General features: G+C 40.9%; 1 protein-coding gene across 1 annotated transcript; it reads left to right on the top strand.

Moving 5' to 3' along the window:
* Positions 1-6,713: 6,713 nt before the first annotated feature.
* Positions 6,714-26,740, top strand: BLOC1S2 (biogenesis of lysosomal organelles complex 1 subunit 2). The gene is made up of 5 exons (XM_070945100.1): positions 6,714-7,014; positions 19,520-19,636; positions 20,338-20,457; positions 21,680-21,784; positions 25,766-26,740. Exons 1-5 carry the CDS (start codon positions 6,951-6,953, stop codon positions 25,795-25,797), a joined length of 438 nt encoding a protein of 145 aa, XP_070801201.1. The 5' UTR covers positions 6,714-6,950; the 3' UTR covers positions 25,798-26,740.
* Positions 26,741-27,361: the final 621 nt, after the last annotated feature.

Raw genomic sequence — 27,361 nt, 5'->3', positions numbered from 1 at the left:
CATTCACGGCTTCTAACACTTTGGGATGAAAACGCTGTAAGTGTCTTTTCAAATTTGATGCTCTTGTAGGTGCATTTTTATCAGGCCCACTGAAACTGCTAATTTTTGCATCACATTGTTTTTCACCATCATCATCTTTTCTAATACATTGGCACACGTAATGTTTTCCATCACTTGATAATGCAAAGTGCTCATAAACAGTAGACTTTGTTGTGTTTGTTGTTAGCAGTCTTTTTGCCATTGTTTAGGATGCCTCTTTCCCTAAAATATAAAATATGTTATACTAACTGGCATATAATTAGATTTTTAATATCAACATACACAGTCTTGTAAGTTGTACGTACATGGCTTTATACAAACAAATAAGCTATATATCCCAGCACTAAACCTAGACATGATTTGTCCTATACAATATAAACACTTACAGTTGAATCCAAGAAGCTGTTCCACCAAGTTCTTCTAAGCCAGTGGTTCTCAACCTTCCTAATGCCGCGACCCTTTAATACAGTTCCTCATGTTGTGGTGACCCCCAACCAGGGGTGGGTTCTAAATTTTTTTACTACCGGTTCTGTGGGCGTGGCTTATTTTGTGGGCATGGCTTGGAGGTTATGTGACTGGGTGGGTGTGGCTAGCTGGTCATGTGACCGGGTGGCCATGGCTATGTGTATAGAGGGCTGAAAAAAGTCATTTCTGACAGGTCCTCGCACTTTTGACTGGTCCTCACACTTATGACCATCCTCACATTTATGCCCGTGCAGCATTTTTAACAACCATGTCACTCATTTCACAACTGCTTCTCTTCACCATGGTGACAAGATAGGGCAAAAACGTAAAATGTGAGGACAGTCGTAAGTTCGAGGACTGGTCAAAAGGGAGAGGACCAGTCAGAAATAACTTTTTCAGCCCTCTGAGTAGTCCATATACATAAAAGGATACAGCAATAGAGAGGGATGAAGGAAGGGAAGGGAAATTAGAGTAGGAGTGAGGGTAAGAGAGGGAGGAAGAGAGGAGGAGAAGGAGAAAGGAAGAGGAAGTAGGGAGGAGAAGAAGAGGGTGAGGAAGAGAAAGTAAGAAGGAAAGAAAAGAGAGAGGTGGTAGGTTTGAGGAGAAAGATTGCTGTACAATAAAAAAGATGAAAGGGAAGAAAGCCAACCCCAAACAAATATAAAGATATTAAGATAAAGAATGAATTGTTAAACTTTAAAGAATAAAAGAGAACAAATATGAATAAATAACAATAATTAGAAACACACATACAAACATACAATGTATTTTCTTTGAACAGAGTATTTGGCCGGTTCATAAATTTAAACAGTGTTTAGTCATGTTTAAAGTTTAAGCTAACAATCAGAGTTACAAGTTTTTATAGCCTTAGCTGAATGACAGCAGTTTTTCCAATGGTTTACAGCTTCAGTCTTGAACTATTGACCCTCCATTCCCTTCACTTATGCAAGTGTCTCTAGTCCTGCAAAAAACATATTTACTTAATCCCTTATCAGTGAGAGGCTAGGTTACCCATGGGCGCTGCGTTCCCTGTAACAGCAGAACACAACACTATGGAAAGTATAAGTATTGCCACTCCTAATTGTGCGTTGCGTGCCTTATAGTGAAGCACATGAAAAGCATGCTTCTTCACGGTCACTTAACGTGTTCATTTTGCGGTTACGTGAGGCACTGCATGCATTGGTCTTTATTCTTACAGTAGAGAAGTCATTAATTATAACTTTTTGTGAATTGGGACATTTAAACTTGCTTTTTTTAAAATTCCAGTCTAAATTTAGTAGGAGTCGGAGTCGGAGTCGGTGCATTGTTTGCCGACTCCGACTCCGACTCCAGGTACCCAAAATTTCCTCCGACTCCGACTCCTCGACTCCGACTCCGACTCCGACTCCACAGCACTGGAGGAAACCCTCTCTGTGGGAGCGCACGGGTCGATGGGAGGTCGTCGGTAGCAGCAGGCGGTCTCGGAGATAGCTAGGCCCTATGTCATGGAGCGCTTTAAAGGTGATAACCAACACCTTGAAGTGCACCCGGAAGACCACCGGGAGCCAGTGCAGCTCGCGCAGGAGCGGTGTTACATGGGAGCGCCATGTTGCTCCCATCACTACCCGCGCTGCTGTATTCTGGACCAGCTGGAGCCTCCGGGTGCTCTTCAAGGGGAGCCCCATGTAGAGAGCGTTGCAGTAGTCAAGGCGAGAGGTGACGAGGGCATGAGTGACTGTGCCCAAGGAATCCCGATCAAGAAAGGGCTGCAACTGGCGAATCAGGCGAACCTGATAAAAGGTCCCCCTGGTAACAGCCGTTAGATGTTCCTCCAAAGACAGCTGCCTATCCAGAAGGACTCCCAGATTGCGAGCCCTTTCTGTGGGGGCCAAAGACTCGCCCCCAATAGTCAGCGATGGAGTCAACTGACTATATCGGGATGCCGGGAGCCACAGCCACTCAGTCTTGGAAGGGTTGAGCCTGAGCCTGTTCCTCCCCATCCAGATCCGCACAGCCTCCAGGCACTGGGACATCACTTCAAGGGCATCGTTGGGGTGGCCTGGGGTGGAGATGTACAGCTGGGTGTCATCAGCGTACTGGTGGTATCTCACCCCAAAGCCACGGATGATCTCGCCCAGCGGCTTCACATAAATGTTGAACAGAAGGGGCGAGAGGACCGATCCCTGCGGCACTCCACAGATGAGAGGCCTCGAGGTCGACCTCTGCCCCCCTGCCAACACAAACTGCGACCGGTCGGAGAGAAAGGAGGAGAACCACCGCAACACAGTGCCTCCCACCCCCAACTCTTCCAGCCGGTGCAGCATGATACCATGGTCGATGGTATCAAAAGCCGCTGAGAGATCTAATAGGACCAGAACAGAGGAATAACCCCTGTCCCGAGCCCTCCAGAGATCATCCACCAACGCGACCAATGCCGTTTCCGTGCTGTGCCCAGACCTGAAACCCGACTGGATGGGATGAAATGTATGAGAATAAACAGAAACAGTTCCAACAAGGGAAAACAAATGAACTTCTCCTTCTTCTTCTATATAATAAATTCTTGAATCTCATTGAGGCACTTCTAAGTCATAAGCTCAACAAATTTCTGCTCCTTATATTTAGACTCTCCATATTGCTTCTGAGAAACTGCACATTTAGAAGGCAGAGATGCCCAAGGGCAATATCCTGCCACCAGGCTCGGCAGGTAGGCAGCTGTCTCCCCGCCAGGAAGCCCTCGCAGCCGGCGCTTCTAGGGCTGGGCGGGGTCCGCCCGAGCCTGGCTCTGACCTCCCCCTCCCCCGACCGCCCCGCGAACTAGCCTCGCCCGCCGCTGCTGCCCATCCCCCTCGCCAGCCGCTCTCGGGGCTCCCTCCAAAGAACACCTGGCAATGAGGCTGCCTGGGTCCGTCGAGCAGGAACCCTCCATCCGTCGTCTGGCTCGAATCAAACCTGGCCCAGCGCTACCACAGGCCCCGAGGTCAGAAAGACCAGCCACTAACTGGCACTATGCGAATCCGGTCGGTGAGCGGGAGATGGAGACAACTGGAGCCTCGGGATTGCCTTTGACCAGCGCCACCTTTGATTCCCAGGTGGGCGCTCTGGCAGTTCATGGAGCCTACACGAAAATTTCGGCCTCTGGCAGAAAAGGGACTCCGGGGAGGCTTCGGGGGCAGAAACGGGCAGGAGGGAGGATGGCCGGCCCTCCTTCGTTTTGCCTGGAAGAGCGGGGGATTTAATCATTCCCCTGCCCTTGGCAAGCGGGGGAGAACTGCGCAGCAGGGGTCCAGTGGGGTGTGCGTGGCTCCTGGCTTTTCCACTTTCTTCCTTCGGGCGGGAAGCCCCAAACCCGCCTCGAACCCCCGCCGCACCCCCTCCCTCCCTTCCCTTTCCTGCTATGCGTCTCCCCGTCGAGCCCCCAGAGAACATCTGTGTAGGGAGGACAGAGGGGGGCCCCCCCGAGTTTCTGCTGTGGTGTGGAGAACTGAGAAGGCCTGGCCTGAAAAGATAAGGGCAATGGCGGGGGATGCAGAAGAGGCCGGGCTAGAGACAGAGATAAACAGAGAGAGAGGGAGAGAGAGACATAGAGAAATACAGAGAGACGGGGGCAGGAGAGAGACACATATAGAGATACAGAGAGAGAGGGGGAGAAAGAGAGGGAGGATTTTGTGGTTCCCATTGTTTTTTAGCAACTGGTTCTCTGCCCTAATCACCAGCTGGGTAGGCGTGGCTCGGGGGCTGTCATGTGACCGATGAAAGTGAGTGACGTCGAGTTGGCCACGCCCACCAAGTGTTCGTGGAGAGTTTGGAACTTCAGCCTCGCTCTTTTAGCCCAGCGGAAGCACCAGACTGGGCCACAGCAACGCGTGGCCAGGTACAGCTAGTAGATAAATAAATCTTCAAGCCGATTAAGAAGACATGGGGACAACTCTTTGGATGTTTTGACTTTACCTACACTAAGCAATTACATTGGAAGAAATAGTCAAGGCAAATAAAACTTCTGAATACAGAAGGGAGTTCTATTTAAATTGGGAAGAATTAAAATAAAGGCTATTATTGATTAATTAAACACAATTTTGAATTTGGATCCAAAATACATTTACATTTTTAATTATGGTTGGCTGGTACAGAAATAAGTACATGGAGTATTTGTTATGGAGAATTGGGTGTAGGCCAAAAAAAAATTATTGTTACGCCTATTACACAATTAAGGTTTTAATCTATTTAAAATGTGTTTCTTCGTCTCAAAATATCAAAATAGTAGGCTTTACTAATTGAAATGACAACAATTCTTGTATGTTTAAAATTGCAAGTTCCATTACACTAGCTTCCATAAGAGCTCTTTAACTTTTAAAGAGGAAAAAATGGGTTTCCAGTTAAAAAAAAAAACCCCATCCTTTGATTCCCAGTTTTTAAAGCACAATCAGCACTTGTCTTCAGTTAGAGGACTCTCCAATTTTTTTAACATTCTCTTATATAAGGGAAACTGCCATAAAAGTAATTATAAATACCTGTATTAAAAACCCAGATCAAGAAAAAGTCACTTAGATCAAGTTCTAAAAATAATACGAACATATGCAGATCCATTCTTTACTTATCAGGTTTATATGCCTTTGATATCATAAATCTGACTCTATACCATGTACGCTTTCATGCAGTATCAACTTCACTAGCAATTAAGGAGAAAGAACAAACGGAATATGACATGGGACTTATTTTATCAATGGTTAGACAACAAAAATGGAAGTTAAGTGATAGGGAAACAAAAGAAAAAGATGAGTGAAAGAAAGAAGCCAAGACTCAAGATTGACTCAGCCTTCCATCCTTTCTAAGGTAGGTGAAATGAGGACCCAGTTTGTGGGGGCAATAAGCTGACTTTGTATAAATATACAAAAGGATGAAGGCTATTGCTGAGCACATTGTAAGCCACCCTGAGTCTTCGGAGAAGGGCGGCATATAAATCAAATTAAAAAAAAAAAAAAAAGAAAGAAGTAAATATTATGATTATGTTTAATATCATTTTAATATTATAGAATTACCGGTAACGTTAATGCAGTGGTGAAATCCAATTTTTTTTACTACCGGTTCTGTGGGTGTGGCTTGGTGAGCGTGGCAGGGGAAGGATACTGCAAAATCCCCATTCCCTCCCCACTCCTGGGGGAAGAATATTGCAAAATCTCCATTCTCACCCCACTCTGAGGCCAGCCAGAGGTGGTATTTGCTGGTTCTCCCAACTACTCAAAATTTCCACTACCGGTTGTCCAGAACCTGCTGGATTTCACCCCTGCGTTAATGTAATGAATATTGTTGTAAATCTTGATTATCATTCTACAAAGATATTTGTACCTGGATGACACACTGTTTAATTGAAGATGGAATTATTATATTAATTTTTTTAAAAAATAAAATAAAAATCCAGTAACAACTAGAACCTAGAACTAGAACAGGGCCTGGTGGCTCAGCAGACTGATAACATTGTGATTAACACCAGTTGTCTGCAATTACTGTAAGTTCGAATCTCACCAGACTCAAGGTTGACTCAGCCTTCCATCCTTTCTAAGGTAGGTAAATTGAGGACCCAGTTTGTGGGGGCAATAAGCTGACTTTGTATAAATATACAAAAGTATGAAGGCTATTGCTTAACGCATTGTAAGCCGCCCTGAGTCTCCAGAGAAGAGCGGCATATAAATCAAATTTAAAAAAACAAACAAAAAAAAACATGTTTCTCAACTCCCAGAATTCTCCAGGCAACATGTTGGGATCAAGGAATTCTGGGAGTTGGGAGCACACATCTTAAAAGGGACCAAGAGCTTGAAAAAACACAGAATTAAGAATAGGGTCCAACATATACTCCCAAATAAGCAAGAGGTGACAGATAGAGCAATACTGTCTAGTTCTGGCCAATTATATCCAGCTCTCCACTGAACTGCAGCTGTGACGGAGACTTTTCTCCTTGGGTTCCAAGGCAAATCTCCTCCTTCAGGGTTATCAACCCCGCACCTTCTCCGTCCCTCTGTGGGGAGAAGGGAGGCCGAAGGCGGCTTCGGGGCCGGGATTCCGCCTTGGAGATGCTTGCTTTTTCCCTGCTTTCCAAAGCGGCCCGATGCGTCCGGCCTTTGCCAGAGCGCGCCTTTCCTTTCAGCGGCCAGGGAGGCATTTTCCCCGCTGCGCCGCAGGGACTCCCGCGGAGGCGCCGGGCGAGCAAGTCCCGACGGTTGCGCCCCGGAAGAGGCGTCCGAGGGACCTGCCCCTCGGCTCGGGCGGGCGCAAGTCAGCGGAAAGCTCCGGGCCGAGAGAGCGAGTGAGAGAGAGAGAGAGAAAGCGCAGCCTCCGAGAAGGCGAAGGCGAGGGGCGCGCAAAAGCGCAATGCCGGGCGCCTGAGCTAGCCAAGAGCGCGCAGTAGCGGGGAGACGTCAGGGCAGGCGCGCTCGGGAGCCGCTCCTTAACTCTCCGTTCCCGGGAAGGCCGCCATGGCCGCGGCCGCCTCCGCCTCGCTGGAAGACAGCCTGGAGGCCCGCCACCCAGCCTCCAAACGTAAGCGCCTTCCCGGACGGCCCTCTTCGGCGCGCCGCGGAGACCTCTTCCGCAGCCGGCCTCTTGCAGAGCAGCCCGAGCCTCCACACCCGTCCTCTTTCCACCCAAGCCAGGAATGGGAGGCGTCTCTTTTTTCCCCCCTCCGCAGGAAACGCCGGCTAGGCCCCAGCAAAGGCCAACACCCACCCACCCCCAATTTCTCTCCAGCCTTTCTTTCCCCAGGTTCCTCTAACAACTGCGGGAACCCTGCCCGGCGGGCGCTTGCTTTTGTCTGTGTTGGGGCCAGTTCACGCGTGGGAAACTGCTTCCATCTATTTTTATTTCCGTCTTTGATTTATTTTATTTATATCACGTATAAACATTCAGTTTCCATCAAACAGTCTGTGATCTGGGCTACACTTGTTTTTGAGCGGTCATCATAATCCATGTTTGCTGTAGTATTCATCACGGTAATATTGATAATATAATAATATAGTAATGATAACAGTTTAACATTATCGTCTTTAACAACTCTCCACTTTAACATTTCCTCTTTTTATGGCTCCTCCTTTCTAACTTCTGTAGTAAGGATGTTAGTCTATTCCATTTCTGCACATTCCAGTATTTTCTTTAATTACATTCTCCTCTGACGGAATCTCATCATTTTTATGCCTCCTCCTTCCTAACTTCTGTTTCTATTGTCTAGCCATTGATAAAATACGGCCCATATCAAAAAAAATATTCAGTTTCTTCTTTATCCTTAATAGTAAGCGTTAGTCTATCCATTTCTGCACATTCTAGTATTTTCTTAATTACATTCTCATCTGATGGAATCTCATCATTTTTCCATTGCTGTGCAAATACAATTCTGGCTTGCAGTTAATATATGTAAAACCTGATATATAGTCCTTCTATCATATTTTTTCCAGTAGGATGCCCAACAAGAATGTTTCTGCTTCCATCTAGTGGCTACTTTTAGGCTGGTTGGGTGCCATCCTCCACTATCTCCACCAGGATACTCGGCTGAGGAGCTAGAAAACTTGGTGCTCTAAAAGCTGTTAGAGCCACCAGCTTTCTTATCCATTGGTACAGGCTCCAAAGGATAGTTAGAACTGCAGAAAAAGCCATTGCAAACAGCCTTCCTACCATAGAAGTCCTGTATATTGTGTGGGTCAGAAGGAGGGCTGAGAAAATATCTACAGACTCCTCACATCCAGGACATAATCTGTTTCAACTCCTCCCCTCAGGAAGCCATTATTTATTTTTTATTTTTTTATTTATTTGTAAAACATGTACAAGATAGCAGGTATAAGTATAAACATGAACACAGGAAGTGGATACAAATAAATGGGGACAGTAGGACAGGGATGGTAGGCACACTGCTGCTCTTATGTACGCCCCTTATTCTCTTAGGAATGGGGTGAGGTAAACAGTAGACAGTCTAAGGTTAAAGTTATGAGGGTTTGGGGATGCAACAACAGTCAGGTAGTTCATTCCAGGCATTGACCACTCTGTTGTTGAAGTCGTGTTTTCTGCAATCAAGTTTGGAGTGATTTACCTTGAGTTTGTATCTATTGTGTGCTCATGTATTATTGCGGTTGAAGCTGAAGTAGTCGTTGACAGGTAGGACGTTGTAGCAGATAATTTTGTGTACTATGCTTAGGTCTGACCGAAGGCAGTGTACTTCTAAGTTGGCATTACAATACATGCCAAAACATCTAAACACGGACAGTTTTATCTTGTGCTATCACTCTGCTAAACACCAAATCCTCACAGTATTGTTTTATGTCTAAGCATATTTACCCATGTGGTATGGCTTAGTATTATTATTCCTTTTCATCTCTATTACCCGCTCTTATTTGTATTAGGATTATTATTCTGTTGCTTTTCAGATGGTTCAGGGATGGGTAAGGAGTACTTCATCTAACATTCATAGCAATTTAGAATAGAATAGAATTCTTTATTGGCCAAGTGTGATTGGACACACAAGGAATTTGTCTTGGTGCGTGTGCTCTTAGTGTACATAAAAGAAAAGATATATTCTTCAAGAATCATAAGGTACAACACTTAATGATAGTCATAGGGAAACAGTCAATATAAATCTTAAGGATACCAGCAACAAGGTTACAGTCATACAGTCATAAACGGGAGGAGATGGGTGATAGGAACGATGAGAAGATTAATAGTAATGCAGACTTAGTGAATAGTTTGACAGTGTTGAGGGAATTATTTGTTTAGCAGAGTGATGGCGTTCGGAAAAAAACTGTTATTGTGTCTAGTTGTTCTGGTGTGCAGTGCTCTATAGCATTGTTTCGAGGGTAGGAGTTGAAACAGTTTATGTCCAGGATGCGAGGGGTCTGTAAATATTTTCACAGCCCTCTTTTTTGACTCATGCAGTATAGAGGTCCTCAACGGAAGGCAGGTTGGTAGCAATTGTTTTTTCTTTTAGTAAAGCAATTTAGTAAAGCAAGTAGCTCATGAGCTAAGATTCCAAGGATGTCTTCAAAGTTTTTTTTTTTTCATTTTATGGAGACCTTTCTCCAATATTGTTAGACAATTAGTGATCCACCTGTGTGTGTGTGTAGTGTGGCTTTCTATGCCAGAAAGCTCTTGGAGGCTGCCATGAGGAATGATATGAGCCAACATCTGATGCATGACCCATCTTATGTTGTCTGTCCTTGAATTTTTGTTCTCTGGATCCTTTTGCTGGTTGGCAGGTTTCACCATCCCAGGCCCTGATTGCTGGGCAGCAGGAGTTTCAGAGCATCCATCTGTGTTAAAAGAACTTTTTCTTCTGTTGAGTTAGGAATCTTTTTTATGCAGTACTAGTGCAAAGTCACTGTACACCACCAATACCAAGAGATTACCGATAGATTTTTAAGCACTTAAGTCAGCCCTTACACACCAGCAGAACCTTTCTTGTAGTTAGCCAAATGGCAATAGGCATGAGAAGTCTCCTCTGAGATAATCTTCAGTGGAATTGAAGATGGGAGCTACAAACTTTTCTTCTGTAGGTCGTTTGAGGGGCCAGCTGGATTACTGGGTATTCTTAGCATAGTTCAGATTTATTTATCAAAGTTATATAGTCACCCATCTTCTTTTTTTTTTTTTTTTTTTTTTATTGCAAAAGTTTTACAATTACATTTTCACCCCTTTTTTCACCCCCCCACCTCCCTCCCCAAACTTCCCATCCACCCTAACCCTCCCTAACCCTCCCCCCCCAGACTTCCCTATTACATACTCATAACTAATAACACTAATATATAAACCTGAACCCATCCCTCCCCCTATATAATTTTTCCTCTTTGTCTCTTTACATAAAAATATTTCTAATACATTATTTTCAAATAAAAGCTATTTGATACTTTCTGGTTTGGTATTTGTTCTGAACATATTCTATCCACCTTTTCCATTCCCATTCGTAAGTCTCTTGTGAACAATCTTTTAGATACGCTGAAATCTTCGCCATCTCTGCAAAGCTGGCCATCTTCAAAGTCCATTCCTCGATAGTAGGCAAAGCTTCATTCTTCCAATATTTACCTATCAACAATCTAGCTGCTGTTATCATATACAATATTAGTTTTATTTCACCCCGTGTAAAACCCTTAACTATACCCAATAAAAACAATTGTGGAGAAAATTGAATTTTTTTCTTCAAAACATTCTGCATGACCCACCAAATTTTTATCCAAAAAGCCTTAACTTTCCTACAGGTCCACCAAACATGATAATATGTAGCATCTACACACTCACATCTCCAACATTTTGGCTGAACATTAGGGTACATACATGACAACTTTTTAGGATCTAAATGCCATCTATAAAACATTTTATAAAAATTTTCTCTCAGGTTTTGCGACTGTGTAAATTTAACATTCTGAACCCAAATTTTTTCCCAAGTTTCCAGCATCACTGGTTCTTCAAAATTCTGTGCCCACTTAATCATACAATCTTTAACTAATTCCGTTTCTGAATCTCTTTCTAACAAAACATTATACAGCCTTTTAATATGCATTGGACCTTTCTCTCTTATATGTCTAACCAATTCTTCCTCATGCAACATAATACCAGTTTTTTGGTCCTCTTTCCATCTCATTTGTAATTGATTATATTGTAACCAGGTTAAATTAATCCCTTCGTCCAACAGTGTCTGCAATGTCTTCAGCTGCCATCTGCCCGCATCTGTAAAAAGAACCTCTTTGTATAAAAACCCCCCGAGTGACATTATATTTGTATTCCACAAGGTATGACCAAGATCCAGCCATAGCGGTATTTTATAATCCCATTTGAGTCGGTGCTTCTTCCAAACTCTCATCAAAGAATCTCTGAGTATATGACTTTTAAATACTTTATCAACTTTATCATCATAAAATAAATAAGCATGCCATCCAAATTCAAGATCAAAACTTTCTGCATTCAATATTCCAGCCTTTTTATTTCCAAACCAGTCACTTGTTAAAGTTAAAGCTGCTGCATCATAATATAACTGTAGGTTTGGGAGTTTAAGGCCTCCTCTTTCTGGAACATCTTGCATAATTTTCAATTTCACTCTCGGCTTTTTCTCGTTCCAGACAAACTTATTCACACCAGACTGCCAGACTTTCAGTTGTTTATCACTTTTAAGCACCGGAATCATTTGAAACAAAAACAGAAATCTTGGCAAAATATTCATCTTAACTGCTGCTATTCTTCCAAGTAAAGACAGTTGCAGCTTTTTCCAGGTCTCCATGTCTTTCTGAACCTCTCGCCACAACACCTCGTAATTATTTTGAAACAATTTCATATTTGATTCTGCAACCTGAATTCCAAGATATTTTACCTTAGGTACAATTTCAAAACCTGCCCTCCTTTCAAGCTCATGTTTACGATCTTGTGTCATATTCTTAACTATCATTTTAGTCTTTTTTGAGTTCAGTTTAAAACCTGAAACTCTACCATAGTCTTGTATAATGTCGTTCATCAGGATTATTGATTCCATTGGTTGTGATAGGGTAACAACCAGATCATCTGCAAATGCCTTTATTCTATAATCCTCTTGCCTTATCACTATACCTTTCAAGATTTTTGAGTCCCGTATTATATTTAGCAAGACTTCCAATGTTAATATAAATAAAAGTGGGGACAACGGACATCCCTGTCTTGTTCCTTTTTCAATTTTAAACTCTGTCGTCAAACTTCCATTAATAATAATCTGTGCTTTTTGCTCTTGATAAATTGCTGAAATCGCCTGTATAAATTGGTCCCCAAAGCCCATCTTTTTTAAAGTCTTTAGTAGAAAGTTCCAATCCACTCTATCAAAGGCTTTCTCCGCATCCAAGAAAACCAGCACTGCAGAAATCTGTTTATTCTTATCAAGATATTCCAATAAGTCTATTACTTGCCTTACATTATCCTTCATATATCTGCCCTCAATAAATCCCGCTTGGTCCTCATGAATCACTTTTTGAATTACTGGCATCAACCTGTTGGCTAATACCTTCGCATAAATTTTATAGTCTGTATTCAAAAGAGATATTGGTCTGTAGTTCTCTGGTTTTTTAGGACCAACTTGTTCCTTTGGTATCAAAGATATATAAGCAGTTGTCCAAGATGGGGGTATTTTACCCCCTTGTTGAATATTACAAAATAAATCTCTAAGTTGTTCCACCATTTCAGCTTGTAAAGTTTTGTAATACACTGCTGTCAAACCATCCGTGCCAGGCGCTTTAGCTGTTTTTAGCTGCTTAATTGCTGCTATTATCTCCTCCACTGTTATAGGGTAATTCATTCTTTCCTTTTGTTGATCAGTAATTTTTGTAATTCTCTTATCCTTTAAATATTTTTCTATAAGTCCATTCTGCACCTCTTCTTTGGCATATAATTTAGTATAATAATCCACAAAAGCTTCTTTAATTAATTTTTGTTGAAAAATTTCTTTCCCTCCAATGTCAATACTATCAATAGTCCGTATACTTTGTTTTTTCCTCAGTGTGTAAGCCAACCATCTGCCCGGTTTATTAGCATTGCAAAATGTATTATGCTTTGCGTATTGTAAACTTGTTGCAACTTGTTCCGCCATAAGCATTTGAAATTGGTCTTTCAAAAGTTTTATAGCACTTCTTATTCTTTCATCTGTTGGGTTTTTAATAAGTAACTGTTCCTTATTCTTTATTTCCATTTCCAACTCAGATCTTTTCTTTTGTCGGAACAGTCTGTGTTTAGAATTCATGTAGATAAGTACCCCTCTCATATAAGCTTTACTAGCGTCCCAAACAATTTCAATTGGGGTACCTTTATTCAAATTTATTTCAAAAAATTCTTTCAAATGCTTTTTAAGTTCTATTGTATTTTTTTCATATCTAAACAAGTTCTCATTTAATCTCCAAGAACGTCTCTCAACCTTATCCATCTCAATTTCTATCCATACAGGGCTATGGTCAGTCAAAGTTCTTGGAAAAATCTTTGTTCTTTTTGTCTTAATAAGTAAATCATTTGACAACAGAATAAAATCAATCCTAGAAAAGGATCTATGTCTATCGGAAAAAAAAGTGTAATCCAATTCATTCGGATTATGTATTCTCCAAACATCTTTTAGTTCCATATCTTCTTTCATATCAAAAAAAGTCTGCGGTAGTCTAATTCTAGACTTTGCCAAGCTCTTTTTATCTAATTTAGAATCAATTACTCCATTCCAGTCTCCCATAAATAAAATAGATCTATAGTCCCATTGCAATATTTTAGTATGTAACATCTTGTAAAAACAATCCTGTTGTTGGTTAGGAGCATAAATTCCAATCAAAAGAATTTGACCATTTGCTGTAAGCAATTCAATTGCTACAAACCTACCATCTTGATCTACTTCTATAATTTTTGCTGTTAATTTTTTATTTACATAAATAACCACACCATTCTTTTTCTGCGAAGTTGAAGATATATAATGCACTCCTAATTTTGAATTTATCAAATATTTCTGATCTTGAGTTGTAATATGTGTTTCTTGTAAGCAAATTATATCATTATTAAATTGTTTCAAATATGTAAATATTTTCTTCCTTTTCTGTGCTGAATTCAACCCATTAACATTCCAAGATAGACACTTAAGGGTCATCAGCCTGTTTCTGGAGCGCAGAGCAAAATATTTGAAGTTCATCCAAAAGCTTCGATCTTGCTCTTCCCATAGCTCCACTCTCTTGTGGGGTACTCTTAGCTGCCATCTTGTCTTGTCTTTCCTGTTGTTGTTGTTGCTTTTGTTTAAGTAGCTTGGATTGAGCTCTAGTTATACGTTGATCTTTAACTTCAGTCAGCTGAATCAAATCCAAAATTGGAGAAGAATCCAGCAAGGGCTCACTCAGAAAACCTCCTTCTGCACCTTGCACATTTTCTAATTCTTGCTTGGGCTGTTCTTCCGACTGCCTCTCTTCACTCTCCTTAATCTCCAAAACTGTAGATGTACGTGGAGATGGTGTTCTTTCCTTAAGAATAGTACTATAAAAATGTTGTGCCTTCTCCACGGTATTCAATCGATATCCTTCTCCCTTATATCTAAAAATTATCCCAGCTGGTGCATCCCACCGGAAGGGTATCTGTAAGTCTTTCAGTTCCTTAACAAGAAAACCAAACTCTTTTCTAGCTTTCAGCATTTTAGGAGGTAATTCTTTAAAAATTACAAGTCGTGAGCCCCCCACTTCTACAGAGGTGTGAAAAGATTTTTGGAGGATTTCATTTCTAATTTCTCTCTCAGTAAAGTATATGACCACATCTCTAGGCAATTGTCTTTGTCTGGCCACCCAAGAGTTGACTCTGTAAATTTTATCTATTTTGTGAAATACCAAATCAGGGTTAACTTGTAAGATCTTAGCCAGGGCTTCAGAGCAAACTTGTCTCAAATCCTGTCTCTCCTCCTCTCGAATTCCCCGAAGCCGTATGGCAAATTCCATCGCCCGGAATTGTATCATGACAATCTCATCTTCAATTCTCTGCATTTTATTATCAGCTTCTTCAATTTTATAGTCATTATCTTTCATCCTAACATTAACTTCTAATTTGAGTTCTTCAACTTTAAAATCAACTTTCCCAATAAAATTTGCCAGGCCAGACGCCACTTCTGATATTTTTTTGGTCACCATATTTTGATTCTGCTTCACCATATCTTTAACTTCATTAATTTCCTGCAGAAATTCCTCATGTGATTTTTGAAGTTTATGATCTATTTCCTGTTGAGATTCTTGAAATTTTTCATCCAAAGTTTTAGCAATAAAGTCTTTTAAATCTCCCACATCAAGTTCTTTTTTCTGAGTTTGTAGTTGTTGAGCAGGGGGAAGTTGCGTTTGATGTTTATGTGTGGGGGATCCCCCCCCTGATGCCTTCCCTTCCTGCTTCTTTGAAGCCATTGTGCCACGTAGGCTAATTTTTCTAGAGAGGGAAGTTCTTTTTCCTTTCCCTCTTCCACAAAAGCTTCTAAAAAAGTCCCCCAAATTTAGTCAAATAAAACTGAAGTAAAGCAAAGTCAAATTTTAGCAAAAAGAAATGTTTTCCTTTAGGTAAGACAACTTTGTAGCAACTTTTCAACTTTGTAGCAAAGCAGAGAGGCTTCACAAATTCACTTTCACTAGCTCGTTAACTCAAGCGCTGGACGCCATATTTTTTCCAAATCACTTTCACTCACTCACTTTCTCTTGATTTAAAAAGTCAATAAAGCACTAATACTTGCAATTTTCAGGTTTCTGGATTCAAGTTGGTATTTCCGCTATTTGTTAGAATTAGTTCCTCTCACTTTAAGAGTTTGCTGCTGTCGGCTTGTTCTGCTGAAGGCAGAATCGTCCCACGCCGCCCGGAGTCTCCGCAGGTTGGAAGGGAGCCGCTCCTGTTTTCACCCCCAGAAACAATTCCCTGGGGGGGTTACAGGGGCTCAACCTGTGCCCTGCTGTCTCTGCTCCTGCAATCTTCAAGATTTCGGAGTTTTCGAGCCGCTCCTCGTTCGCGGGGCGGCTCTACAGGCGGCGGGGCTGGCGGTCTTAGAAAATCACCGCCGTCGCCGAAGCTCGCAAACCGGAAGTCCGTCACCCATCTTCTTAATGTGATTTTGAGTATCGTGTTTCCTCGAAAATAAGACCCTGTCTTATAATTTTTTGAACCTGAAATAAGTGCTTGGCCTTATTTTCAGGGAGGTCTTATTATTTTGGGGCACGTGGAGCAAGACGGGGCTCCTCTTGCCATCTTACCTGATTTCCAGCTCTGTCTCCCTAACCCTAACCAGAGGAAATGGCAGGGACTGGCTGCGTATGCGTTAAAATATTTTCAGGAAGGGCTTATTTTCGGAGTGGGGGGGTGGTATTTTAGCGCATGTGCTCAAAAGCCCAATTCGGCTTATTATCAGGGGATGTCTTATTTTAGGGGAAACGGTAATATACAATAAAACAATCAAATTGTTTAATTAACCATTAAACAGTTAACATTAAATATAAATAAGGTCCCAGAGGAATGCACCAAAATCTCGTACAAATACAATCACTTAACGGGGTCCCCATTATCATGAGAGCCCCAAACCTGCTGAAATAAACCATGTCTTAAAAGAGATTTTGAAAAGGACAAAAAGGTTGCAACTAACCTTGGGGGGAATGATCCCAAAAGGCAGGAGTTTCATCACATAAAATAGAAGGTCTTTAGCCAACATTGCCTCTCCTGCTAGATCATTGAAAAAAATTGTCAATAAATTGAATCAGATTATGCTCCCAGTAAAAATGCCCCAGCTTGTGAGACAAGATGTTATGTTGATACAAAGCATGTTTGACCATAATTAGATGCAAATGGATAGAGGCTCGGAGTCATTTACATTGCTTGTCTCTTCAGGAAGTGAATTACAGTTTTTATATCTGTTTACCCCAATATTTATTTGTTAGATTGTTCTCATCTTAGCCTTATATGGGCCTTTGAGATTTCATACTTCCAATAATTTCAGTAGTGAAATCCAAATTTTTTTACTACCGGTTCTGTGGGCGTGGCTTGGTGGGCGTGATGTGGCTTGGTGGGTTTGGTATGGCTTGGTGGGCGTGGCAGGAAAAGGATACTGCAAAATCCGCATTCCCACCCCACTCCAGGGGAAGGATACTGCAAAATTCCCATTCCCTCCCCACTCCTGGGGGAAGGATACTGCAAAATCCCCATTCCCTCCCCATTCCTGGAGGAAGGATACTGCAAAATCCCCATTCCCTCCCCATTCATGGGGGAAGGATATTCGGCAAAAACACCCCAGCGTGAACAATTGGTTCACTTAACAATCACAAGCTTCACTTTACGACTGCTGAAAAAAAGGTCATAAATTGGATCAGCCATGTAAAACCCGCTTTACGACTGTCATGACTTATGATTGTAGTGGGCAGGCTCCATTATGGTTGTAATTTGAGTAAATAAATAAGGGTGCTGTTAATTTGCTGGATCAGGATTGCTGAAAGGATGAGAAATTCTCCCTAATGATTGGGGGAAGGGGAAAGAGTTGTTGAGTGCAAGCTTGCCTTATCCTCTACAGCAGACCCAGAAGGTTCCATAACGGCCCAAACACTACCCATCTCACAAAATGGCCCAAGGGTATTGGAGGGAATTAGGTAAAGGTAAAGGTTCCCCTCGCACATACGTGCTAGTCGTTCCGACTCTAAGGGGCGGGGCTCATTTCCGTTTCAGCTGTCTGAAGACGTCTCCATGGTCATGTGGCCAGCATGACTAAACACCAAAGATGCATGGAATGCTGTTACCTTCCCACCAAAGGTGGTCCCTATTTTTTTACTTGCATTTTTTACGTGCTTTCGAACTGCTAGGTTGGCAGAAGCTGGAACAAGTAACGGGAGCTCACCTCATTATGCAGCACTAGGAATTCAAACCATTGAACTGCCAACCTTTTCGATTGACAAGCTCAGCGTCTTAGCCACTGAGCCACTGCGTCCCTTTTTGGAGGGAATTAATAGAAGAGAATTCCATGAGATTATAAGCTCAATTTTATAGCTCTAAGTAGAGACTGGATTAGAATCTCCTGCACTGAGCAGTAATTTCACCATGTTCTTCTTTTATTTATTATACTGCCTTTATTATTTTTATAAATAACTCAAGGCGGAGAACATTCTGCTTCCTGCTTCATCCTATTTTCCACATAATGTTTTGATTTATATTTATGTTTTTTAATATTATAGAATTTACTTGAAATAATAGTAATGCAATTATGAGAAATGTTTTAAAAGGATCTTAGGGGCTAAAAAAAAACATTTCGTTCTGAAAGATTTTGCTTCATAGTGTTGTAGCTGTTTTTGTCAACCTGTTCTGGTAATCTTCATTTGTGTTGGGAAAAAAAGGCTTATAAATAAAAACATTGACAATGGGATGCTTCCTTCAAGAGCTTCACTAGTGTCTTTTCTGCACCCAGTGAAATTTAGTTCTGCACATTTTCTAATTTTAGATCTACAATTTATTTTGTCTGTTGCGGCATCCTTACTTTCGTGCTCTGATTTTTGCCAGTAAAATGTTTTGTAGTATTTTAATCAGGGTGGATTTGATTTAAATCAAGTCGATTTAAATCACTAGTAAAAAGGCTTGATTTAAATCGACTTGATTTAAATCATAATTTTTAAAGAGCAGCTGTCATGTCTGTCCTGCAGCTCCTCCTCTGACCTGCTGTTGACTCACCGACAGTCCCATTTACTTTAATGGGATGGCTCGTGATACAGCAGTGACACAAGGTGAGGGACGTGGCGGGCAGCAGGTGAGTGGCTGCCCATTAACAGGCGCTGGCATGATGGGTCTGAAATGACAGGTGCTCTTTAATATTATATTTATAAACTGCTTAGAAGGTTTCACTTTCATTTTTACTGCTTGCCCTTCCTCCTCACACTTACAGCTTGGGGGTACAGATGCATTTCTCTTCAAACATACAGTTTGTAGTGCTCACAGATTTGCAAAACAATGGGATAAAAGAATATTCCTGAACTTTGTTTTATGATTTATCTCATGGTTACTGTGAAATTATGTGAATGCATCAATGCAGTGCATGTTCTCTCAGCTTGCAGAGCTTGGATACAGTGAATGAGTTTACCAAAAATGTAAATATTGCAGAATATATAGCCTCCTGCTACATAACTAAGCTCCATTTCATGCTGAATAAACTAAATTATTGATGTATCTCAAATACAAAACTATCTTTAGATTTTTACTTCAAAAGCATTTTATTAAAATAAATTTGATAATCAAAAGAATCCAGTTAAATTTTTTAAAAAATCCAATTTAAATTTTAAAAAATCAATTTTTCTATTTTTTTAAAAAAAAAATCATCAATTTGTATCCACCCTGTTTTAATGTATTATTTTAACCTTAAGAACACTTTTAAGGGAGCAAATATGGTAAATGAAATAAGATCTTTCTTTCAAGTATTGGTAACAGTAAGATAAAGGCTCTTACGTTACATATATGATTAAGAGTTCTTATTCTCTTGACTTTCTATTGCTGAAAACATTAAGATTGTTTGTACTGCTAAAGTATAAATTTTTTCTTTTATACTTCTGAATAGAGGAACCTGTTGTGGAAACCGCAGAAGAAGCCACAGAGCCAGCAGAAGCTGATATTAACGAACTTTGTACGGAAATGTTCAATAAAATGGCGATCTACCTAACAGGCGAATTGACTGGTAAGTTAATATTAAATTTAAATTTAACATACAGTGTGATTCTTTGCAAAATTTTCCTGAAGTCCTTAATAGGTATCAAAAAGTACTGAGAGAATTTACTTTTTTTTTTTTTAAAGGAAATTTCAAATGGAATCAGAACATGACTGATCAATTACGTGGTCAGCCAACCCACTTTTTCCCTCACGGCATCCCAAAAAAAGTGTAATGTCTGCTAATAGTTTATCCTCACTCACTTTTGGTAGGCTTCTAATTGTGGCCCAGTCTAGACAGGAAACTGCCCGTTTGTCAACTTAATTCTTTCCTCTCTTAAGAAAAACTTTCTTCTGGGTGTTTCTGATGAAAGTAAAAGCCGGAAACAACATTGATGATTTAAGATTCACATTCCATAATCAGCCTGCGAGAGATATTGACATATTATGAACATGATTGAAACTAAAACTGGGGTTACATTTTATAAAAGGGAAGTTTCACTTTGCTTGGTTTGGTTTTTGATTCAGTCAGATAGGAAAAATCAGCCACCATGATTTGAGTTTAGCATTTTGTGAAGTGCAACCATTTATTCAATAAATAAAGACACCTAGAGTAGCCCCATCGTGAGATAGACTGCAAATGAATTTAACAAATAAATAACCGGAAATAAATAAATCAAGCTCTGGCGTAATGCATTGTGTGAACCCACATCCTCCTCTTCTATTTTTTAGCAACTAGTGAAGATTACAAACTGCTGGAAAACATGAACAAACTAACTAGTTTGAAGTATCTGGAAATGAAAGACATTGCTATAAACATAAGTCGGAATTTGAAAGACTTAAATCAGAAATGTAAGTAGAAACAAAGTTTAATTGTGTGTTCATCCTTACTTGCATTTTGGAGGTATGTTAAAATACATCCAAGAAAGAATTGAATATGAAAAATGTGCAAGAAACAAAAAGTACTTCTTTAGCCAGCCTTTCCCACATGGATGTGTTAAATCTACAATCAGGCAATCGATCGGTTTCTAAATACAACATGCCCAAAGAAAGCCGGAGGAAGGCTCCAGCAAATCCAACAGCATAAGTGGCAACACATAAAATAATGGAGAACGCTGATCTGTTTAAGATCCAATGTTCATAGTGGTGTGTATTTCATAGGAAAAGAGGCATAGCTTTGCATGCACGCAGCTTTTTAAATCTCCAGTGCCAGTGGTGAAATTCAAAAAAAATTCCCTACCAGTTCTGTGGGCATGATTTGGTGGGCGTGGCTTGGTGGGGAGTCATGTGACTGGGTGGGCATGGCCAACCTTTTTTTACTTTTTTTAACATTTTTTAACTAAAAAAAGTTTTTAAAAGTTCCAACAATCAGCTGTGCCTGCGATCGTTGGAACCTTTTTTCCCCCTTTTTTAAGCATTTTTTTACTTCGGTTTCGGGCAAATAGATAATAAAAAATTGCTTTAAAAAAGTAGGAAAAAAAAGGTTCCGACGATCAGCTGGGCCGCATGATTGTCGGAACCTTTTTTTTACTTTTTTAAAGCATTTTTTTACTACCAATTCAGGCGAACCAGTAGCATTTTTTACTACCGGTTTGGGCGAACCAGCCCGAACCGGTAGCATTTCACCCCTGTCCAGTGCCAGGATAAGATGGCATGCCACAGTGAGATCCAGCAAACCATTGTCCATTAAGACTGGGCAGTGATTTGATCCAGTAGAACAGGGGTGTCAAACTTGATTTCATTGAGGGCCGCATCAAGTTGTGTTTGACCTCGGGGGGGTGTCCAGGGTGGGCATGGCTGGCTTACCGTCACTCATCAAGGCTCCGTTTTCAGCCGCATTGGCCTCCTGTAGCCCTCTGCCAGTGAAAATGGAGCAGATGCACCACGGGCCGGGCCATCATTGTTTCCAGGGCAGCCCCGCGGGCCAGATCTAAGCACCCCACAGGCCGGATCCGGCCCGCGGGCCTTGAGTTTGACATCCCTGCAGTAGAAGGCACCTTCTTGTCAAGTAGCAGGGTTTTTTTTAATCCTCAGTAAGTTCTTACTTTTTTCTCTCCTTTCCATTTTCCCCAAGATGCTGCACTTCAGCCATACCTGGAACAAATCAATCAAATTGAAGAGCAAGTTGCAGCTTTGGAACAGGCTGCCTACAAGCTGGATGCCTATTCCAAGAAACTCGGTAGCTATTCCAAGAAACTCTTAATTATTACTACTAGAACAGTGGTGTTGAAAGTTTTGATTTTATCCTTTTCCCAAGCAAAGCTTGACATCCAGGGATGTCAAACTCGATTTCACTGAGGGCCACATCAGGGTTGTGTTTGACTTTGGGGGTGTGGGCATGGCCAGGGTGGGCATGGCCAACTTGAGATCACTCATCAAGGCCTCCTGCAGCCCTCTGTGAGCAAAAATGGAGCTCGGGGAGGTCACACATCAGTGGTGGGATTCAGCCAATTCTCTCCGGATCGCGTGAACCAGTAATGGCAACTGTGGGAGGCTCCACCCACCTGCCTGGACGTAATGCACGAGTACTGTGTATGCGCAGGCCATGCGCATGCGCAGAGGTGGCATATGCAAGTGAAGCGCATGTGCGCGCTTGTTCACATTTGCGAACCAGTAGGTAAGGTAAGTGAATCCCACCTCTGCCGCACATGACCTGCCCAGTCTCCGTTTTTGCTGGCAGAGGGCGACAGGAGGCTGTTGTGGCCGAAAATGGAGCCTGGGCAGGCCACGTGCGGCCTCCCCAACCTCCATTTTCATTGGCAGAGGGCTGGAGGCCATCGTGACCGAAAATGGACCCCAGGTAGGCCATGCGTGGTTCTCCCGAACTGTTTTCACTGGCAGAGGTACTGCAGGCTGATCCTTCACTGTTTCCAGGGTGGGCCCACAGGCCAGATCTAAGCACCCCGAAGGCCAGATCCAGCCCCCGGGCCCTGAGCTTAACACCCATGCTATAATTAAAACTGTGTATTTATAGGGCAAAAGGTTTTGAACTTCTAATGAGATAACTTAAAGGATGTGCCCAAAATCCAGGGCCCAAGATGCCCAGGGAAATAAAATTTGGCAATTTTTAATGAAATATTTTAACATTAACCATAAGGCATTTATGGTAATACAAAGTGTCATACATAATTTTCTGTGATAACGTTTGACTGTGTTACATAGTTCAGCATGGGCTATTTTCAAGGCAGATACATCTCTGAATATATCTCTGGATTTTTAAGACCTTTTCAAGTACATTTAAAGCTCTACCGTTATTGAATAATTGAGGAATCTGGGTAAGGAAATCTCTCTGATATTTCTAGTATATCTATTTAATACTAGTAAGTTTTATCTTACGATGCCAACATCCACACCTCTCATACTGCAGAGAATGAGAATTGGCGATGCCTGACCTAAGAAAAACATTGGACATCTGATTCAGCATTCCATAAACTTATCCATGGAGAATAATTGAATTTTAGTGTATTTTTTTCTTGTTATGGATTATTACAGAGATCAAAAGACTGTCCTCTGTTTGAAAACTAGTTCTCACTTATTCATTTATGGCCAAAAGCATTGCATATTTCACTAAGCTACGGTTTATTAATGGTTTATTGATCTATGATTTTTTTTTGGTTCAATTCACATGAATTGCTGAGACTTAACAATGGGATTTGATACAAAGCTGCACGTCTATCTTTTTTGACTTGGATGGTGACCATGCCATCTGGTAACTTGTGTCCACTACTGATTTGAAGTATTGGAAGACAAAGGAACATGAATTTGGGCAAACTCCAGGAGGTAGCGGAGGACAAGGTAGCAAAGGACAGCAGAGTCAGACATGACTTAAGGAGTGAACAAGAAGAACATAATGCTTTTTATTCTTATTAGTCTCCCCTGAAATAAATTCAAAGCAAAAATCAATATACAACAATAGCTGAGAAACTGTTGTGGCCCGCCAGTGGCCAGCAGAGCTGGCAGCAGATTCAGACAGTAAGGAGGTTGGGGAGGAACGTGGGCCAGTCCTGGAGTCTGGGGAAAGCTCAGACAATGGCTCTGAGTTGGAGGCAGAGAGGGAGGCAAAGCCATCTGGTAGTTCTTTGCTGCCTCCGGAGTCTGACATCAGCAAGGCAAAAGGCATGACCCTGTTCCCAGTGTGCACATGCCAGAGCTGCCAGGAGACAGGAACAATTAAGGAAACAGGGTTGACTTGGGAGTAAGGCTTGGAGGTGATTGGCCCCTCCCATAAGACATAAAAGAGAAGCGAACGGGACGTGAGCTTTTGCAGGAAGCAGATTAGTTCATGTGGCCGATTCAAGATTTGAAAATACTGTTTGTGACTCTATGCCAAGTTTGGCCTTGCCCTGTGTCTGGAAATTAGCTCTTTGGCAGCATTCCACGTGAGATAGGTAGGTGTTGATAACCTTCCTCTGAAAGACTGTTTATCAAGCCTTGCAGACTGTAAATGAAAGTAATTTACAGCCGTATGAATTAAAGAGGTTTGCCAGGACTAAGTTTGTGCTGTTTAATCTCTAAGGAAGCCTAGGTCAGAACAGAAACATAGCTTTGTATCGAGTATCTGGCACAACAGACTAAAATCCCCAAGTTGCATTTTCATAATTATTATTAGGATAATACATTGTGATACTGTTTTGATCTCATACCAAACCCTTTTTTCCTTAAAAGGAGGGTATAAATGAAGAGTTTGGGCAAAGGCCAATTAAAGCAAAATCTGGACAGTTGCTAAGATCCTATTATATAGATAAGATTTTTATCATGATTTGATCCAATCAGTACACAATTTGCTTTTCTCCTTTGTATTACTATATTTAAATTATTTTCATACATGCATTTTCTAGTATTTCAAGTTCCCAATTAATCAGTTCAGTTCTTATATACCGTGTTTCCCCAAAAATAAGACACTGTCTTATATTTTTTTGAACCCTGAAATAAGCGCTTGGCCTTATTTTCAGGGAGGGCTTATTATTTTGGGGTGCGTGGAGCAAGACGGGGCTCCTCTTGCGGTCTTACCTGATTTCCAGTGTAATATTTTCAGTGAGGGCTTATTTTCAAGGAAACATGGTATTTGTATGTTTGTATTGTCATCTCTCACAGTTTCTCTTCCCTTCTCAATTATTAGTTATGATGACAGGATATGGTTGTGGTTCCACTCTTAACCAAAGGCATTCAGATAGTTGCAGCTGCTAGTTTAGATTATTTTTTTACACCTGCCTTCCATGGACACTTCTATTTTTAACATAATACTGAAAAGTAACTGTCCATGCTGAGTTTTTGGCATATTCCAAAACTCAGAAGTTAAGTTTCAGAAGAAGGTTTAAACAGACAACAAATAGTACATTAAGCACAGGGCAGCTGATCCTCTCACTCTCTCCCTCTGTCTCAAGAAATTTAATTTTACAGCAGAGAATAAGGAAATTTTAGATAACCAAGGAAATCTTGGACGCATTCCTTCAAAAGCAGTATTGGTGGGCCTTGAATTATGACCGTTACAGTCCGGAAGTAAGAGTCCTAAGTAATGTTGGACCTCAAGTAGGTCACATGATCATGCCTGGTTTTACCTTTTTGTGATCTTTAGCAAATTCCATGGTCATTAAGCAAATCCATTGTCCGTAATGGGTGGTTTTTGCCAGAAACCAAAGTTTCCAGCAAAAAAAGCCCTAAATCACAAGCCATTGTCATTGCAGGATACTGCAAATAGCCATAAATGCAGGCCAGCTGCTAAGCACCCAAAATGTAATCATGTGATGGGGGGGGGGGCATTAGAACTTTGAATTTGGATCTCAAGTGGCTCTGGGAAAGTCTTTCATAATTTTGAATTGTTGCTAAGCAACCTGTCATAAGTCAAGGACTTCATGTACTAACTCTTTTAAGAAATGATGTAAATTTTAAGAATACGTTTATAATTTGACATAAGTTGCTTTGCATGTACACTGAGAACTTCTATACTGGAGACAAATTCTTGTGTGTCTAATCATACTTGGCAGAATAAAGTTTATATATTCTGTTCCGTTGATTAAACGAAGAAATTACACTGAATGTACTTGCTATCAAGGTTTTGTTGTCCTTTCTTCTTAAAGATGACTGACTATGCTACTAGATTTACAACCAAAATGCAAACGAAAAGTTTATATTAAGACTATTTTTTTTTTGCCCTTTACAGAAGCAAAGTACAAAAAATTGGAAAAGCGATGAAAGAAGGACCTTAATCTGCTTCTAGAATACATGACTTTTTTCCAGGAAGCTAAATGCAAGATTTCTGCTATTGAACTTCTGAAACAGAATTTATGCCTCAGCAATGCATTTGGACTAAAATAATCTAAGAACATTCAAAAGCAGGAGCAGCTACATAAATCTATGAATTAACTACTCTTGTCACTGTAGAATCTATTCCCTTTTTACTTTCTTGATATTCATTTACTGAGAACATAGAAGTCAGTCTTAACTGCTTCAATTCTACCAGTGTTGTTTTCATAAGTTTATATAATGAAACAAGAAATTGGTCACTTCTGCATTCTATAAATCCTTTCACTTGTAAATAAAAATTTATTGACTCCTGCTTGCCACTAAAATACCATGGCTTTGCTAAAAACATATGTCCTGGCCTTGTTTTATATTTTTAGGTTTGATGAATAAATCCAGGAAAGAGGTCCAACTTCATTCAGAAAGAATTTGAATCACATGAGGCTTTAACGATTAGCCCTAATTTAGCATGAATTTATAGAAGAACTCTGATATGGTATCAGCTCTTACCTGCATGGGTTGAAGACAAATGTAAAAATTCCATATAATTATAAACAGTTTATTGATTTCCATAGGACAGATGAATTGCTAGAATGTCAGTGGCTATTTAAAAAAAACTCAGAAATTAAAGATACGCCCCCCCAAATGAAAGTGGTTGAAAATGAAAACAAGCACTGTCTTAATGTACACGAGATAGTCATATCATTTCCACTATTACAATTTTAGCTTATTTAGCAGTTCAAACTTTCAACAAAGTGAATGTTGCTGGTTCCTATGAACATGGAAGAAATGTTAAATGCTTGTATGGTTCAATAGCTAATATTGGCATGCTAGCTATAATGTTGAGCTTACAACTTCCAATATTTTCAGTAATAATAAATGTTTTTCCTGTGAAGTAATCAGCCATGTTGTCCACTCTAGTTTCAAAGGAAGTATCTTTGCAACAGTTATAATGCATGGGAAGCACTACAATAATTTGTAAACAGCCTCATGCCAAATATATTCAGCACCAGGGCCTGTTCTAAGAGAGAGGCAGAAGCCATTTCAGGAGGGAAGAGAACAAAAAAATGGCAACCAGGCTTCTTGTCACACTTGCATAAACCAGAAAAGAGCAGGTCTAGGAATTATTTTCAGGATACTGCCAAAATTTCATGGCCCCCATTAAAATTCTCAATGTAATTAACGGGTGTCATAATTCCAGGTGATGATTACAATATGTGCCTCCCCACCTACAATACCTGTAGGCAGTTTTTGCCTTGGTTTAAAGGGGGCTGGGACGGGCATTGGATTCAGAGGTTACTCTGAATTAGAACGCAAAAAACGCCTGATTGCTATGCAGATGGCCCCAGGAGTCCAGGAAGGATGGATCAGGGCTGCCTTAATACAGGGACCTGATGGGCACTTACCTGTGGGCCCCACGAGCATAGGGGCCCCATACTAATCTGTATGTTAACCCTTCAATGCACCTTGTATCATATAAATACAGCAACATTTATTACATTTTACTCCATTTTTT

The sequence above is a fragment of the Pituophis catenifer genome, unplaced genomic scaffold (assembly GCF_029215685.1).
Source record: "Pituophis catenifer annectens isolate HBS135680 unplaced genomic scaffold, rPitCat1.0.hap2 SCAF_6, whole genome shotgun sequence".
Lineage (NCBI taxonomy): Eukaryota > Metazoa > Chordata > Lepidosauria > Squamata > Colubridae > Pituophis > Pituophis catenifer.
The sequence above is the reverse complement of the archived record's forward strand: the minus strand, read 5'-3'. Positions and strand labels throughout refer to the sequence as shown.

Excerpts from the sequence above, each read along its gene's own strand:
- BLOC1S2 (XM_070945100.1), top strand. The coding sequence starts at position 6,951 with ATGGCCGCGGCCGCCTCCGCCTCGCTGGAAGACAGCCTGGAGGCCCGC. Across the intron at positions 19,637-20,337 it reads CCTAACAGGCGAATTGACTG|CAACTAGTGAAGATTACAAA; the intron begins GTAAGTTAATAT and ends TCTATTTTTTAG. Across the intron at positions 21,785-25,765 it reads TGCCTATTCCAAGAAACTCG|AAGCAAAGTACAAAAAATTG; the intron begins GTAGCTATTCCA and ends TGCCCTTTACAG.